Source organism: Acipenser ruthenus, chromosome 22 (genome assembly GCF_902713425.1).
Source record: "Acipenser ruthenus chromosome 22, fAciRut3.2 maternal haplotype, whole genome shotgun sequence".
Classification (NCBI taxonomy): Eukaryota; Metazoa; Chordata; class Actinopteri; order Acipenseriformes; family Acipenseridae; genus Acipenser; species Acipenser ruthenus.
Window position 1 is genome coordinate 22,327,359 of NC_081210.1, and position 15,640 is coordinate 22,342,998.

General features: G+C 37.4%; 1 protein-coding gene across 2 annotated transcripts in view; it reads right to left on the reverse strand.

The window, feature by feature from the left end:
• The window catches only part of LOC117431634 (testican-1-like), a 162,648-nt gene that overhangs the window by 87,193 nt on the left and 59,815 nt on the right, over window positions 1-15,640 (reverse strand). For both annotated transcript variants that reach the window (XM_058996151.1, XM_058996150.1), the window contains exon 3: window positions 9,077-9,122. In XM_058996151.1, the coding sequence (XP_058852134.1) occupies window positions 9,077-9,122 (46 nt within the window). The remainder of the gene's footprint in view (window positions 1-9,076; window positions 9,123-15,640) is intronic.

Here is a 15,640-nt window from a genome sequence, read left to right on the forward strand (position 1 = left end):
GTGAGATTGAATATAATCACATACTGGCATTCCTACTGGACAAACTTAGGAAATGTGAACAGGAATCCTGTAAAGGTGTAACCAAGCTCTCCAGAACCCATTACATCACACCCACAACTATAATTTGAAGAGCAAAAAAATGCAAATGCTATTAACTTAGGGTAGAAAGGATCTGGAGAGTAGGAGATGGAAGGCTTAATATACCATTAGCATTTAACTAAGCCACTCCACTTCCTTAAAAAAGACAAGATGAATACATTCATACAGGAAGATATTTTTACACATTTGGGATAAGAGGCTGACCATGCATTTAAAAAAAAAGCACCACCCCTAATACTTCAAAAACATACATTCAATTAAACTGAACCTGGGCAGATACAACCAGAAAGATGGAAAGAAGCCAATCTCTGAGGCAGATGTGTGATGACTCCTACGTTCCATGCAAATCAGCACGTGAAAGTGTGCAAGTCTCTCAGCCCAAGCACTTGAGGGCTGCTGGTTCAGCACCACGGACAGCTCAACAGATCAAGTCTCTATGTCTATCAGCACAGATCACATATTAAAATGTAGCTGTACATTGCTTCAATAATATGGACCATTACAGCCACAAATCTGAGGATAAGTAAATTAGAAGTGTATTTAATTAGCTAATGCAAGCACCCCACTTTCAGCTCCGGAGAGACTTTAAAAGGACCTGGCAAAAATAGCTGAGAACATTGTTTTATGTAAAAAAAAAAACCCTTGGCATCATTTCAAAAATATGTAGCAGTAGAAATGTGTTCACATGTTAAAAAACAATAAATTAAGAGAAGCATCATGTGTAATTCAACATGTGATCAGTCAATCAATGTAGCAAACTATATATTAGTAATTACAATGTATTACCCTCAAAAAATGAAAAATTGTACATAGCTGTATTTCTTAAAAATACAGAATGAACATAAAAAATATGTTTGATAAGCGTAATAAATGTTACATTTCAGGCAGAAACAATTCCTCATTAAATGGCAAAACGGAACTCAGCCAACCGGTCACCCTACCATGCAATGATTGCAGCTCAAAAGGGCTGAATCATTGTAAAGAGAATGTCTGCAATTCACATTTTGGTAAACCTCTAATTAGAAGCATTAGAGAGAAATGTTCCCCTGTCTCTTTGGAGAGATCAGTTATTACACAAAGAGCAGATTGCTCTGTCAAGAACCCCAGGTGTTTGGAGGGGTTACCTAATCCTCTGGGAAGCTTGATTTTAGGATGCCAGGTTTCAGAGCCATCATAAGTTGCATATATGAGTGATACCTTATTGTTTATTTCATCACAATTAATAAAAAAAACATGCAAGCTAAAATGCATCTATAGCATTTCGACTTTGACTCTTTCTTTCAATTACTTGGATCAATGGCATGCTACTTTTATACATGGACATCTTTAACAAAGGGGATCATGGTTTGTTAAACACTTTTCAGACTCTAGGTACTGTTGGGGATACTTTGGAATAAAATTATAAGAAACCAAGTCAGTTAGACAAACTTTTTGGCTAGTGCTTTCTACAGTGTACTTCTAAAACAGATTAGCAACACCTATTATCAATGCATGTGTCCTGTAATTGATTTTTATGTTTGCCCTCTATTGATAGTATTATGGCAGCTGTTCCGAGATTGCTGCCCATCCCCTGTATAAGATCAGTACAGAAAGCAGTAGGTGTCTGTATCTATTTATAAGGATTTCAAAAATGCATTGAAACAGAAAGGACAGATATAATGTGTTCCTAATTTGGTTTGCTGATTTAATACAAAAACATGGGTAGTCCTTCACCTTCTAAAGCATGTAGAAATGCTAGCTCAGGCAGCCCAAGTGTAAAATTGCAAAGCAGAACCCTTCAGAGGCAGATAGAGAATGTATATATGCATGCAAGACATCAATTAATGATTCGCAAAACCTATTTATTTTATCCATTCTGCTTTGATAGGATGCCAGCTTCAGTGCACACAGCTAGGGAAGTTGAAAAGTTTTTTTATTTTTTTTCTTTCAAGACTGACAATTGTGCAAGGTTTGCAAAAGCAGTGTTTAGCACTTTTCAATGCACCATTCACAGCTTACATTCAATCAAGTGTCCTGTTATTCAATAGGCAACCGACAGGCTGGTTTCAAATCGTTTTGCTTTTTTTTTAGGATCACAGATGTACTGGCATGGTAAAAGTAATAATGCTAAATATGCACATACGATACAGTGGTGCCCATAGGGTTTAACACCCCCTATTCATTTAAGTATTATTTGCATGCAGAAATGTTTTAACTCTGGGGTGGAAACATCAGGGTTATTGGTCCTTAGCCTTGATCTCCAATTATGAATGCAATTATGTATTGCTGAATTGCTGGTGAAAAGAAGACAGTCTTCAGGTATTTAGGAAGCTATCAGTTGAGAAGAGTGGAAAAACATATCCCTAGTGATCAGATCAGATTCAATTAAGATACATAGTCAGTACTATGCCTTTCTAGAATAAAAATATGTATTGTAATTTGTACTGTGGACAAACATATATATATGGCTATTGTAAAGCATAAAAACTGCTATATGATAAATTGAGTATCTGAAACCACAGAGTATAATAATACTTTTTATATATGCATTTATTTAGCTAATGCTTGCTCTCTCGTTACATATTCTGTCTCATTAGATCCTCTAAAGTTATGACCTTAAACTTTTCCCTGCATTAGTAGCTATTAAAGGCGACAAGTATCCCCATTACTTTATCATCTTTGCTTGTGTCTGTATTCTTTTTACCACAACCTTGAAGCTTCTTTGTGTGTTACTGCTTCCAACAGATTTGACTCACAACACAATCTCATTTTCAATCCTTACACTCTATTAAATGGTTGTTATTTTTTGGCGAAATTAATTAATGCAAGGTCAGTTGAATAGACGTCAATATTTTTATCTGGGTCATTTACTTATTGGGACATTAGTGCCTGTGAGAGTCATGTGGCCCAAGCAGAAAGGCAAGGGTGATAAAGAAAGTCAAGTTCCTCTACCAGACCCCCAAAATACAAACACAGAACAATGTCATCTTATAGGTTTTTAGAGATTAAGCTAAAGCCAGTTGTCATATAGCTCGGTGTATTCTGGGGACCTGTGATAATCTGCCAATGCTTTTCATTTTTAATTAGAGATGTTGGCCGATAGTCCAATGGGGTTTGACACTGGAGAACAAGGCTTGTGCAAGCATACAAATTAGGCATGCGGCTTTAGAAGAATTATTGGATCGGAGAGGAGCTAATTGTGATTCTCTTGGCCCTAGTATAACCAGAAGTTGAGTTTTGGCTCTGAAAAGTCTCCTGCCTCATAGAATCATCTGATTCGGTTTCCCTCCCTTCAGCCTGGCTCTTTTTGACATTTTAAACCATACCAGGATCCTTCAGCACCAGCTGTCTTAACTATAATCTTCTATGCAAGTTGTATTAAGGTTTGTATCCTGGATTTAGCATAGTGTTTAATTTAATTATTTCCATAACTCTAAATACAGTTCCACAATACTTTGTAGCCTAAGCCATCTTAGCTAAACAACGTTCCACACCATTGCTCCTCACCTCTCAAAAGCACTGCATTTACAAAAAAAGTCTCCAACCATTTAAAAACTGGCAAATATGGAATGTGTTCCAGTAAGTGGGTACCAGGTGGAGGAAGGTCTTTGGAACAATATACTGCATATAGCTGAGTTTGAGAATCATTAATTTGAGTAAAATATGGTTTCAAAATCATGGCATGTCAATATTCTTCCACCAGACAGTGTTATGTGATAAAAAATAAAAAAAAAACAATATTAAAATTCTATGTAAATAAAACAATTTACAGGGGCAGGTATCTGAGCCATTTTTTTTTTTTTGCTCAGCACTCGGTGTTATTAGAGTTTAGATTATGTTCATATGTGCATCTTAAAAAATAAGATTGCATCTACAGAAAATAAGATTGCAATCACAAACACAGCTCCAGTATGGTCTTTCATTAAGGCTTAGACTATAGGGAATAACAGTCCCTGTGGAATTCTGAGTACTGCAGTATACATAACAATGCACAATGCATAGGGACACTAGGCAATAATGAAGAAGGCAATGAGGGGTGTCCCAGATAAACGTAAAGTCAATCCTGCATAGATGACTGAAGAAAGTGTCACTTCTCAACCATTCTGATTGAGGGTTGCATGTTAAAGGATATCCCCATACTCGACAGCTGGGAGAAGGAGCTCAAAAAGTCTTGGTACGGAACTATATCATTGTATACCACCCTGTCAGTCAAACGTCAATCACAACTTATGACAACTTAGCCTTTACACAACTGTAAGTCTATGAAATCCTTGGTGTGCTATTGTAGATATTAAGGGTGGAACCGTTTCTTTCAAGTGTGGCTCTGGACTGAGTGTTTAGAAAGTTGTCATTTTGATGTACTAATCGGACATAAGCTTTAACCATTAAAACAATAGGTAAAATTCATCGAACACTAACTACATTTTATACTGCAAAATTGTCACCATTTCTTCTTTCTCAATGACCTGTGTATTGCCATTTCTTGCTTAAAGGAATATACATCTATGTTTGTATAATATTGTATGTATCTGCTCAATTTCCCATGGTAAATATTCTTAATCGTCATTTGTTACCTGTTCTGCACTCATGGATATTTGGTATGCTAAATGAAGTCACCAGCATGTTTTAACCTTTTGGGCTGTCTCTGAGGAAACCCAAGTAAAGAACTGATTAATAGGGGTGCAGTAGGGTGTACCAGTACCCCCTCTCCCTAAAACACTTTGTAACTCACTGATCCAAGGGCAAGAAAATACCAACACATTCAAAATCACATAGCATGGGGTAAAAAACTGATTAAATACAAATATTATGCACATTTACAGGAGATAACAAAATCCATGGTACTAAAATGTTTTATGTTACTTCATCTGTAATTATGGTACCATTGCAAGAACCAGTGGTTGGTTTGTCCAACTATGAAGCAATTCACTGACTTTAACAGAGCCCATGAGCACATGCTAGTTGCAATGAGATGTATCCTGTGTTATGTGGGTGGAATATCTCAGGCTCTTTCAAAATAACACAAACTCTGTTTAATCAGTGCAGTCAACAGTGCTAATCAGCCTGAACAGGTCCGGACTCCAGCACTGCTCTGAGGATAAGATGCCTTACCCTGTTTGCACACAGAGCTGGTCAGGCAACAAAGAACTGCTACCAATGCTAGGTTGAGATTATTGAAGCTTAGGCAGAAGGATGAGGATATCTTTTGCCTGATTTACCAAGAATGTACAAAATCCGGAATTAGTGTGTAAGGAGGTTATTTCCTTAAAGCTATTCCCACTTTCAAGCATGTTCATTTTTGAAAAAAATCATGATGAACTTTGCATTTTAAAATATACAGTATCATTACTCAAATCTAGAACTTAGTTGCAGATCAGGACTCCTCGTGATCAGAGAACTATCAAAGCCCAAAATCTGAAGCTACCAATTGGACTATATGCATCCTAAATGGTTGCAAAAGCAATATACTAATATTCTGTTATTTAGCACACATATTGCTATGAATGTGATTTTACCCATGGAATTTACAGTAGCCTATGGTTAAACTCCCCTTCTCTTCTTTGAAATGGTATCTTCTGTGCTCATAGGGCTATCATCTCATCAGAAAAATAGCATATCGATCAGCTCAAACAGGGTCTCTGATTAGGTTCAGTCCCAGGAGGGAGTGCTCAACATTTTTTTTCATCCAGCACTCAGATGCTCTTGGAATCTCCCATTCAAGTAATGATTAAGCCAATGGCATTGCTAGACCACAATTCTTTGAGTTCATATTTCCATTGATTTACGCAACCCTAAAAAACACCCTCCTCCCCACAACCACCAGACTCCTTGTTTTTCAGGCTGTATATGCCTAATAAACCATTAGAGATGTATTTTTTTATTGGTTCATTGCCCATAACCATGACATAATCAGCTGAGGGGCTACAGTTGAAATAAAGGATGGATCTCCCTCAGCTGGAAGCTAGTACTATGGATCTGTTGGTTCCATAGAGAAGGTTAGATCAATAGAAAGAAATTGAGACTCTTCGACTGGGCTGAATACAGGCATGCGTCTGTTTATTACAATTAATCAAACAAGGGGGATTATTATCAAACTTAAACAAGTGCCCTTTGTAAAAAATGATGGGAATGTGTTTTAGGGAATCACGAAAGCTTACAGCAGGGTTGGGATGCCAGGTAACAGAATCATTTGTTCTCAAAATAAATTTGCGAGAATGTAGTCATTTATTAGCCTGTGTACAGAATTGGGGGGCTGAGTACTTGATATGGAGCTGTGCTGCATGCTGATCTTTATTTCTTCAATAGAATAAGAAAATACACACATACACACTGACACACACACACACACACACACTGACACACACACACTGACACAGACACACACACAATAGGATAGGCTTTGTTTTTAGCAATAAGATAGGCTTTGTTGATAGGTTCATAGCACCTGATTCAGAATCAGTTTACCTTACCCGGGTCAGATTAGCATATGGTAAATGTTATGGCATACATTATTTGAATTCAAATATTACACAAATACAATCTGGAGTTGAGGTTTTAGAGGGAACACCTGCAACTCTAATTATGATTGACTGGGTGTCACAAAGACGGCCGGAGTGGGTGGCGTCAGACCAGAAGCAGGAAATAAAACGACAGAGAGGTGTGGTTTGGTGGAGCTGAGTGAATAGTTTCGCTCAGCATTTAATAAACAGAACAGAAAATAAAAAGGTTGTACAAACAAAACACAGGGCACGGCACTGGTAGCCAAAATAAACAGACAAACGAAACGAACTAACACTTAACAAACGGTGCACGGAGACAAACAAACACGGTGAGAACAAACACTTTACGTTTTATTTTGCTTTTCTTTCTCCTTCTCTGTTTCCCGTTCTCCACTCTCGAACACCCAACCCCGAGTGAGTCAAACGTGCATCTATATATACTGTTGTGCTGGGATTCAATTACTAATTAATTATTCACTTGAATCCCAGCACATGAATTAATTACGTGCAACCTCGTGCTCACATATTAATTACTTTAAATGCACGTGAAGAGATGTGCAATCCCGTGCCAAAATACAATTACATCATAAATAACTCGTGCTGCACACACCCATTTATATCCCGTGCAGCCATCTCTATACACCAACATTTACACACAACACGCAACATACAACACAGAAATGCACACAAGGGCAGGGCACATTGCCACACTGGGTTATGTATTGGAAAATATTGCTAAAAGCACCTATAGAAACCATTAATAGCTGAACTTTGACATCTGGAGATATGAAGAGTCCAATATAAAGGGAAACTACACAATACCTGTAAATAGCCAGACTAATAAACTGCAGTCTATTTGTTCAGGTGGGTCCACAGATCAGGCAGTTGGTTAATCCAATGGCCGCCTCTAGAGGATTCATTAGCCTGCTTGCAGACAGTAAGATTGTCTTTTGCTCCTTTGATTTGCAATTGAATTAATGTGATAAAGAACCCCGGTGGAGGTGAACAAGGGTCAATGCATTACCGTGAACAAAGACCTTATTTCCTTTTGAAAAGAATACTGCAGTGAAAGAGTGACAGGCATCAACCACTCCAGTGGGAAAAATGAATGACCTTACTTTTTTTTTCTTCCTTGAAAAATAGAAAATGCTGTAGGTCTTTATTTGACCACAGATGAATATGTAGGAGGTGGTCTGCATTTGCTGCATTAAATCAATTTCTAATGGTGCTCTGCGTTTGGGGGGGGGGGGGGGGGGGGGGCGTAAATATGTTACATATCCAAGGTCAGGGTTTCCCACACTTTTTATTTTTTTATTTTACCCGAGGCCTACCTGTTCAGCTGCATTAAGCATTGCTGGCCACTATTACCGGTAACACTTTAAATAAACATAATCTTAATTGCTCTTTTTTTCATTTGAATCTTATTTTTTCTTCATTAGTATATTATTGTTGCTTTTTGTTATTCACATATATACTGTGTGTATATATATATATATATATATATATATATATATATATATATATATATATATATATACAGTATATAACAAATACATCGAATGCAATTGCTTCTGTGACCAGCCCACTCAGGACAGTTTGGAAGTATGTTACTGTCTGAAAGCATGTCAGTTAAAATCAACTGGTTGGTTACTGACAGGAATGAAGCTGAAGAAGGAGTGGTGGCAATTTGACCCTCCATGTAAAAGGACCAAAGTGCAACACTATCTTACTGCATATCTGAGGCGTAAACAGCGAATGGAAGAGCACATCAGGTAAGATTTAAGGATCGACTTTGTTAACTACCATCACTTTACAGTGATGCATGGAACTGCTGTAACACAGTGATTGTGTATTCCTACCAAAGGATTTTTGCTTGGCGAATATAAATGTTTTGTGTCAAGTATAATACTGCAGTATTTGCTTTTCTTCTAGATAGCTTTTACTGATACTTTTTGTCTGTCTTGATAACCCCTATTTTTATAATGACAGAAATACATTCTTTAAAGTGTGCGTTTCAAGGCCCATGCATTGTCTGTGTTTCGTTTTTATTTTTTTTTAAGCTTTTGTCTGTTGGCTTTGTTATTTATCATACAGAAGCAATTCTGAGATGCCAACTTTGATCAGCAGGCTGATCCAAGGCCCATTGACTGCCTGCCAACTAGAGGTGGTGAACATTTAACCCTGTGCTGCATTGAAACTGCCAGATAGTTTATTTGATATGGTTATCTATCAATATGTTATCCGTTTTTCATTTTGTCCCCTATATTAGATCATTAATTTTAAAGAGTTTAAAATGTGCTTGAATGCCTGGAAAGGGTTTTTTTGATCAGGTGTGCTGATTTCTTTTGAAGTATGCAACATATAGTTAATATATTTTTTTTTGTGTGTCCACTGGATACCTTTAAATGAGCTGCTTCTTTTTACTGCTGTTGCGCACTGCATTCAGCATACACTGCAAAATGCACTGCACACGTAACACAAAGTCTTTATGATCCTACCTTGGTCAAATGGCTTGCTTGGGCTCCAGTTTTTGAAATAGTCGTCCTGTAATAGAAAGAAATCATTTCAGGTACGAGGAAAAACAAATGAAAACCAAAGATAATAACATACATCTCAATAAATTAATAAATGCATTGCACTTCATTTTTTTTTTAATTTATAGATATTCTTCCAATTGCCAAAGACTGATACAGCATGTAAAAACAATTTACAAAACAAATATGTGTGAAATATATATTAACAGGTTTGTTATTTGTTAATTGTTATGTGCCAGTGAGTGAAATGCAGAAACGGTGAAACAATTAGACAATACAAGTACTATTTACCTTTAACTATCAAAGCTTTTTCTTGCTGTTACAGACCAGCAGTTTTCCATTAGAGATGTAAATATCACAGAGCATTATGTAATTATCAAATACTGTCTCCTAATATATTGAATTGCTGTCCGTTTTTACGATATCACATTCATTTGTAATTGATAAAGTATGCAAATGTATAAGCCTACAAACTCATTACTGTTATATTTCATATAACTGGAATACTTTTACTAGAGTTAAATATTCATGTATTCAAATATTCTCTGAATTACAGGTTTTAGTTTAATGTTGAAGGTACAAGTACTAAAAGTATTAAGAATACAGTCCTGTGTTCCCTAAAATATGGTACATAAATGATAATGTTTATTTCTCCTGGAGACCAGTATCATTTGCAATCACAGGAACTGCTATTTTCCTTTGACCAAGGCATCCGCGGTGAATGATATGAACGAGTTTATTTTTGGAGTTGAGCAGTCCCTGTTCATAAGTTATAAATGAATGAAACCAAACAAATAATTAAAAAAAATAAATACATGGATGTTAACCCGAGCCAAGATTGCATAATTAAAGCCATTTAGACTGGCTTTTGTGTTAAGATTTCAAAAGCACTAGCCAAACTGGATGTATGCAACATTCAATAGCAAAATAAAATGCCCTTCACAATACTCACAGTGGAAAATATAACATATACAACAACTCTAAAATGATATCCATCACAATGACTTATTTCTCCAACTATGGGGGCAGCAAAATACTAAATAAATATTAAACCAGTAACAGACACCACTGCTTGCATTTCCTGCTTCTGAATTATTTTTCATATGGCTATGGTACTTACTATACTGTATAAAATGGAACGGTTTGCAATGAATTTCTCAAAACACACCTCATGACATTGAATAACCTTGACCTTGCAGCTGTGTTATACCCTCAAAGGGACTGAACATTTGATCACAGCGCTGAGGTTCCATATATCTTTCAGTGCCACTCAGTTGAACATGGTATTCGGGCTAACTTGGACATGCTCCATCCACCTGTTGCTACTAAAGAGCTATACAAGAGAGGATTAGGTACTATAGTGTTAAGGTAGTCCTTAATTCTCCAGCTGCATGACAGTAGCTTTATTTAAAATGTCCCTGACTTTTACGGTTATGTGAAGACCTAAAGATTTTTTTTTTTTAATAATGTTCAATAACACTAGACCAATTGGCATTGCTGTAGATGACAGAATTCCTCATTCAAGGAGTAGTAATAGGGGGTCAAATTTGGCAATGTTTTGGGGTCATCTATTGATAACTACATTTCAGTAAATGCTGCAATGGTATTGCAGAGATAAAGGAAATACATGTATTTTGTAGAGAACATAACTATATAAAAATAGTCTTTTGATTGTTGAAGACATGGGAATTGAGCAGCATTTCTAAGCCAAGCAGAGAAAGGTAAATGATGCAAGGATATACATCTTTTACTTTAGAAAGCTTTTGTCACAAATAAACCATCTGTTCGTATTCAGATACAACCAAACTCATTCATTACCATGCAAGGCACAAAACTAAACAGGCTTTGCAGCAGAGTTACTTGATGCCAATAAAAAGCATAAAAAGTAGGTTTTCGTCTTTGTCTAGCCAGTGTAAGTGTCTGTAAATTTCAACTATTGATATCCCTGCACACTTCACTTCAATGTAAAGATTGTCTTGCTGCTTTATAGTTACAATACCATTACTGAATATTTAATGGTAATGGATTGAATTGTGATGACAGTAAATCACTTTATGAATACAAATAGCAACCAATAAAACAATTGTGCATACTAAATATATCCCGTATTCACGAGGACCTTGGTTGGACAGGGCAGGTTATATTGCCAGCATTGTTCTCGTCATAATACATGAAGGAGGACAGTTTATTATCATACTTAACTCTAAAACATTCTGCCCACATAATATAACTAATTTAAGGCTATTAAGACTAAAATCCTGAATGAAAAACCTCTTTGTATTGCCCTTTCTCTGGTATGAGGCTAATCCCTTACACCCTCAGTTTCAAACTCTCTGTTCCAGTGCTATCTCCAATGTTAGGCTTTAACTTTAGTTTCTTTTAATGAAAGGCATTGATTTCAGCTAATACTACACTCTCAATACTACATCATAGGATTATTTGTTCTGAAACTGCTTCTGATATAGGGCTTCTGCACACACACACACTTAATTGTAGGGACCTGTTTCATTTATTTATTTATTTATTTATTTATTTATTTATTTTATTTTATTTAATAGTCGCCAATTGTTTTCATCATTTTTTTCTCCCAATTTGGAAAAGCCAATTATTTTTAGGCTCCACCCTACCACCCCTGCACTGACTCGGGAGTGCCGAAGACGAACACACGCTGTCCTCCGAAGCGTGTTCCATCAGCTTCTTTTTCACACTGCAGGCCCACCATGCAGCCACCTCAGAGGTGCAGCGTCAGAGGACAATGCAGTTCTGGGCATCTTACAGGCAAGCCCGCAGGTGCCCAGCCAGACTACAGGGGTCGCTGGTGCACGGTGAGCATACTTGGTGTAAGAAAAAAGTAAAAGCATACTTGGTGTAAAGTGTTAGGTGCACAACAGGTGTACTGAATGCATGGTAAACTATAAATATATGACATTGATATTTATACACTATTACCATCGATACTTTTCACCTGGCCAAGAAGGAGAGGAATAAAGCCAGCTAATGCAATAGTCATAAAAATGTCATTTTTCATAAACGCAGCTGCTGCCACACACAGGCTCTGCTCTGATGTCGCCAGAGGGAGGGATTCTATCAGACTTTGAAGATGGCAGGTATGATACATGCTGCTGGCTTTACAGTTTATAGCAATTCAAAAATTGAAAAAAAAAACTAATCTACAGCACAACACTGGTAATCGGGAGAAGGCTCAACTCAATTTATCAGCCCTAGTGATACCCATCCAAACCAAACCAAATCAACAAAGGGAAGACTGGGATCTATGAGTATTGTAACCTGCCATGTGAAAAACCATATGTTGCATGTTCATATGCAACATACAGTAGCTTGCATTTATCAGACGATATGAAAGCTGCCCCTTTTCATGACTGCAATGGTTCTTTTATAGGACATATATTGCATATGTGTTTTACTGGGCCCTGTTTTGGAATGCTCTACATAGAATAATCATGAATAAAACTATATGCTGCAATTGACCCCCACCTGCCTCGTGTAGATTTTACTTCTGATTGTGGCACACACTATAGTGTGTGTGTAAGGGGCTAGCAGCCTCAGTCTATTCAGCATGCTGTATATCAATCTCCTGGTCAAATGAACTAAGAAACTATCTTTGACTTACTTGCCCTGATACAGTAGATACATAATTTGTTTGACATTGTAAAAACTGATTGATGAGTTTACAATCTGCTCCCCAGCAACGTCACTGCTTCAGAATGCAAAGACTGCAGGTTTACTTGCTGTTATATCTCATCAAATTTAAAAAAACAAGCATGGTTTGGTCTGGCTTGGATTGGGTATCTCCATGAAAGATCAACTGTTGAGGAAAGTACTGCATGGATTGAAAGTGGAGTAGATGGCATAGTAGGAGTTGTTCTTTCCTCTGTTCCAGGGTTAATCCAATGCTTCTGCTTGTTGTTGGGAGGAATTGTGCTGTAGTAAGTGCAGTGCTTCAGATGGACAGACCCAGGATGTCGCTGATACAATACAACAGGTCAATAAAGGAAACGAGATGTTCCATCTATGTGGTCCAGGGTTCTCCAACCCCAGTCTTGGAGAGCTACTGGGTCTGCTGGTTTTCATTTCAACCGAGTTCTCAGTTACTTAATTGCACCAATTATTGGCTTACTTAGTCAAGATTAACAGGTGTTTCAGATCTTTAGCCACTAATGAAGTAAAGACACCTATAAAACCTGCAGGATACGGGCTCTCCAGGACCAGGGTTGGAGACCCCTGTGGTCTATCCTGCTCAGATACCTTCTAATAATAGTTATTCTGAATGTAAGTTGCTAAGTTTCATTGATCCCTAACCTTTCTAAATGGTCATACAGTCAATAATTAAAGGAACTTACCTCCACTTCCTGTATATGAAAGCAAAGGGGGAAAAAAAAAGAAATGGTTACACATCACTGCAGAAGCTGAAGTGACGCACAACACTGAAACCCTAAATCCTCAACTCTTGCAGTTTGATTTAAATACAGCCTTATCTTAACTTTTCAGTCACTGCAATCTATCAGAATTTCTCCACACAGCACAACACAGCTGTCAAAGGGTGCTCTCTCCCAATATCAGTATAAAACTTCACTCTCTTCAGATCTCTTTGCGAAAGCTTAATGTCAATATCCTAACAAATCACGGGATTGACAGCAACAAGCACAAACTCTGCTGCTGGAGGGTTATGTGCTTCTCTTCTTACGCTGAGCTGAGCCATTACTCAGCTCTCCTGCACCCCTTCATGAGCAGTACAGTCTGAAGTGAATACATCTTCATTTGCTGGCATCATCAAAAGGGACCTTTAGATGCATTCTAATTGTTGGAGTATAGGCTATAGAAAACTGCGGTAACTGGTCTGGACTTAATAATGGAAATGCAACTAAATGTATATGGTTATCAACTGTCTAAAGAATAGTACAATGCATATTTCAGCATAGTAAACTGCAAACTCCCCATGCAGATGTATGATGCTAAACTAAATCAGTGCAGAAATAAGCTTATAGTTTATATGACAGCAGCTTACATTTTAAAGATCTGCGAGTTGAACTGCGGCAGATGTTACTTTAAAAGATGCAATGCATAACAAATAGTGAAAAGTATTTAAAATCTATTCTTGCAGTCATTCTACTCCAATGACAGAATGACTGGCTGAATTGCATTGTTCCAAAATATGCCTGGTTGCTAAGCAGATGCAAAGCTCAGAGCTTTTTAAGGAAAGCAATTCACTTGAATTCAGCTGTTTAATTTACGTTTCAATGCACTTTCTTTTGCATACATTGTACTGCATTCTTGTTCAGTGCTGTGTTATATTGTATTATACAGAAGTTATACACGTGTACACACACATAAAGGCAGTGCCTTTGTTACACATATGCATTACACACATCCCAGTGGAAGGAGCTGGATGTAAAGCCATGACCCTGCGACTGTGAAATTGGGTGTAAAAAAATCCTGGCATAAGGACACAAGCAAAAAGGGAAGCTTGTCCCAGCAGCAGCTCAATGTGAAGAAGGGATCCATGTCAGGGAGACACTTTGAAGTGAGTGTGAAGGTTAGATGGGTTTGCCTTTATCTCATGTGGAAAAGGCAACACGCTGGCTCCTGTAATAAATGCAGTGCTCTGTAATCTGCTTTTGCTGCACAGCTCCCTGCATGCCAGATTTACCACAATAATAAGGCTCAGGGAAAAAAGAAAAAGATACAAATGCTAGCAAGCCATGTTACTGTTCTCCTATTTGCACAAGAAATTAGTTTATCAAACTCCAGGTTCCAAACAACATATAGGGAAAAATAACTAGTATTATTACAGGTATCGCTGATAAAACCCTGTGGTCATATCTCCTTGTTAAAAAATATATGAGGGCCTCCTGTCAACACTGACCACTTTCAGTGTTTGTACTAAGTAGTTTTTACAGTACAGTGTATGTAACATGCACATCATATGTATGGAGCTGTACAGTAAATTGTTTTGCCAGATAACATTTAATAATATAGCTGTGCTCAAAAAACAGGAAATGTTCATACTGTGTTCCCCTCGTTAAAATGCTGCCCACAGAACCAGAAAGAAGGCAGGATGGTCATGGCTCCCATTTGGCCTATAATGCTATTCCACTGGCACTAGCATTCTTGTTATTAGATCTCTTAACTACAGCTGCTGACTACAGCAATATGAAAGGGGAGGTGTTTGGGCTTGATATATTAGCCCTTATTTGAACTGAAGTCACATAAATTGTACCTTTTATGCTTAGGGGTCGATTTGACCAACCTATACCACGCCAGGATAAGAGACAACTGGATTTGTTAGAGCATTTTGCAGCACCGAGGAATCGAGCAGGATTGAATAAGTCACCTGTGTGTATTTTTACTGGTATTACCCCTAAAAATAAGTGGCTGTAAAATGCTCTAAAACCCATCTGTGGTTTATCCCAACAGAGTATACATTAATCAAATTAAACTGTTAATCAAGCACGATCTAATGGGATGAAACTTTTAAACTCACTTTCAGAAATTATGTCATTAGACTGT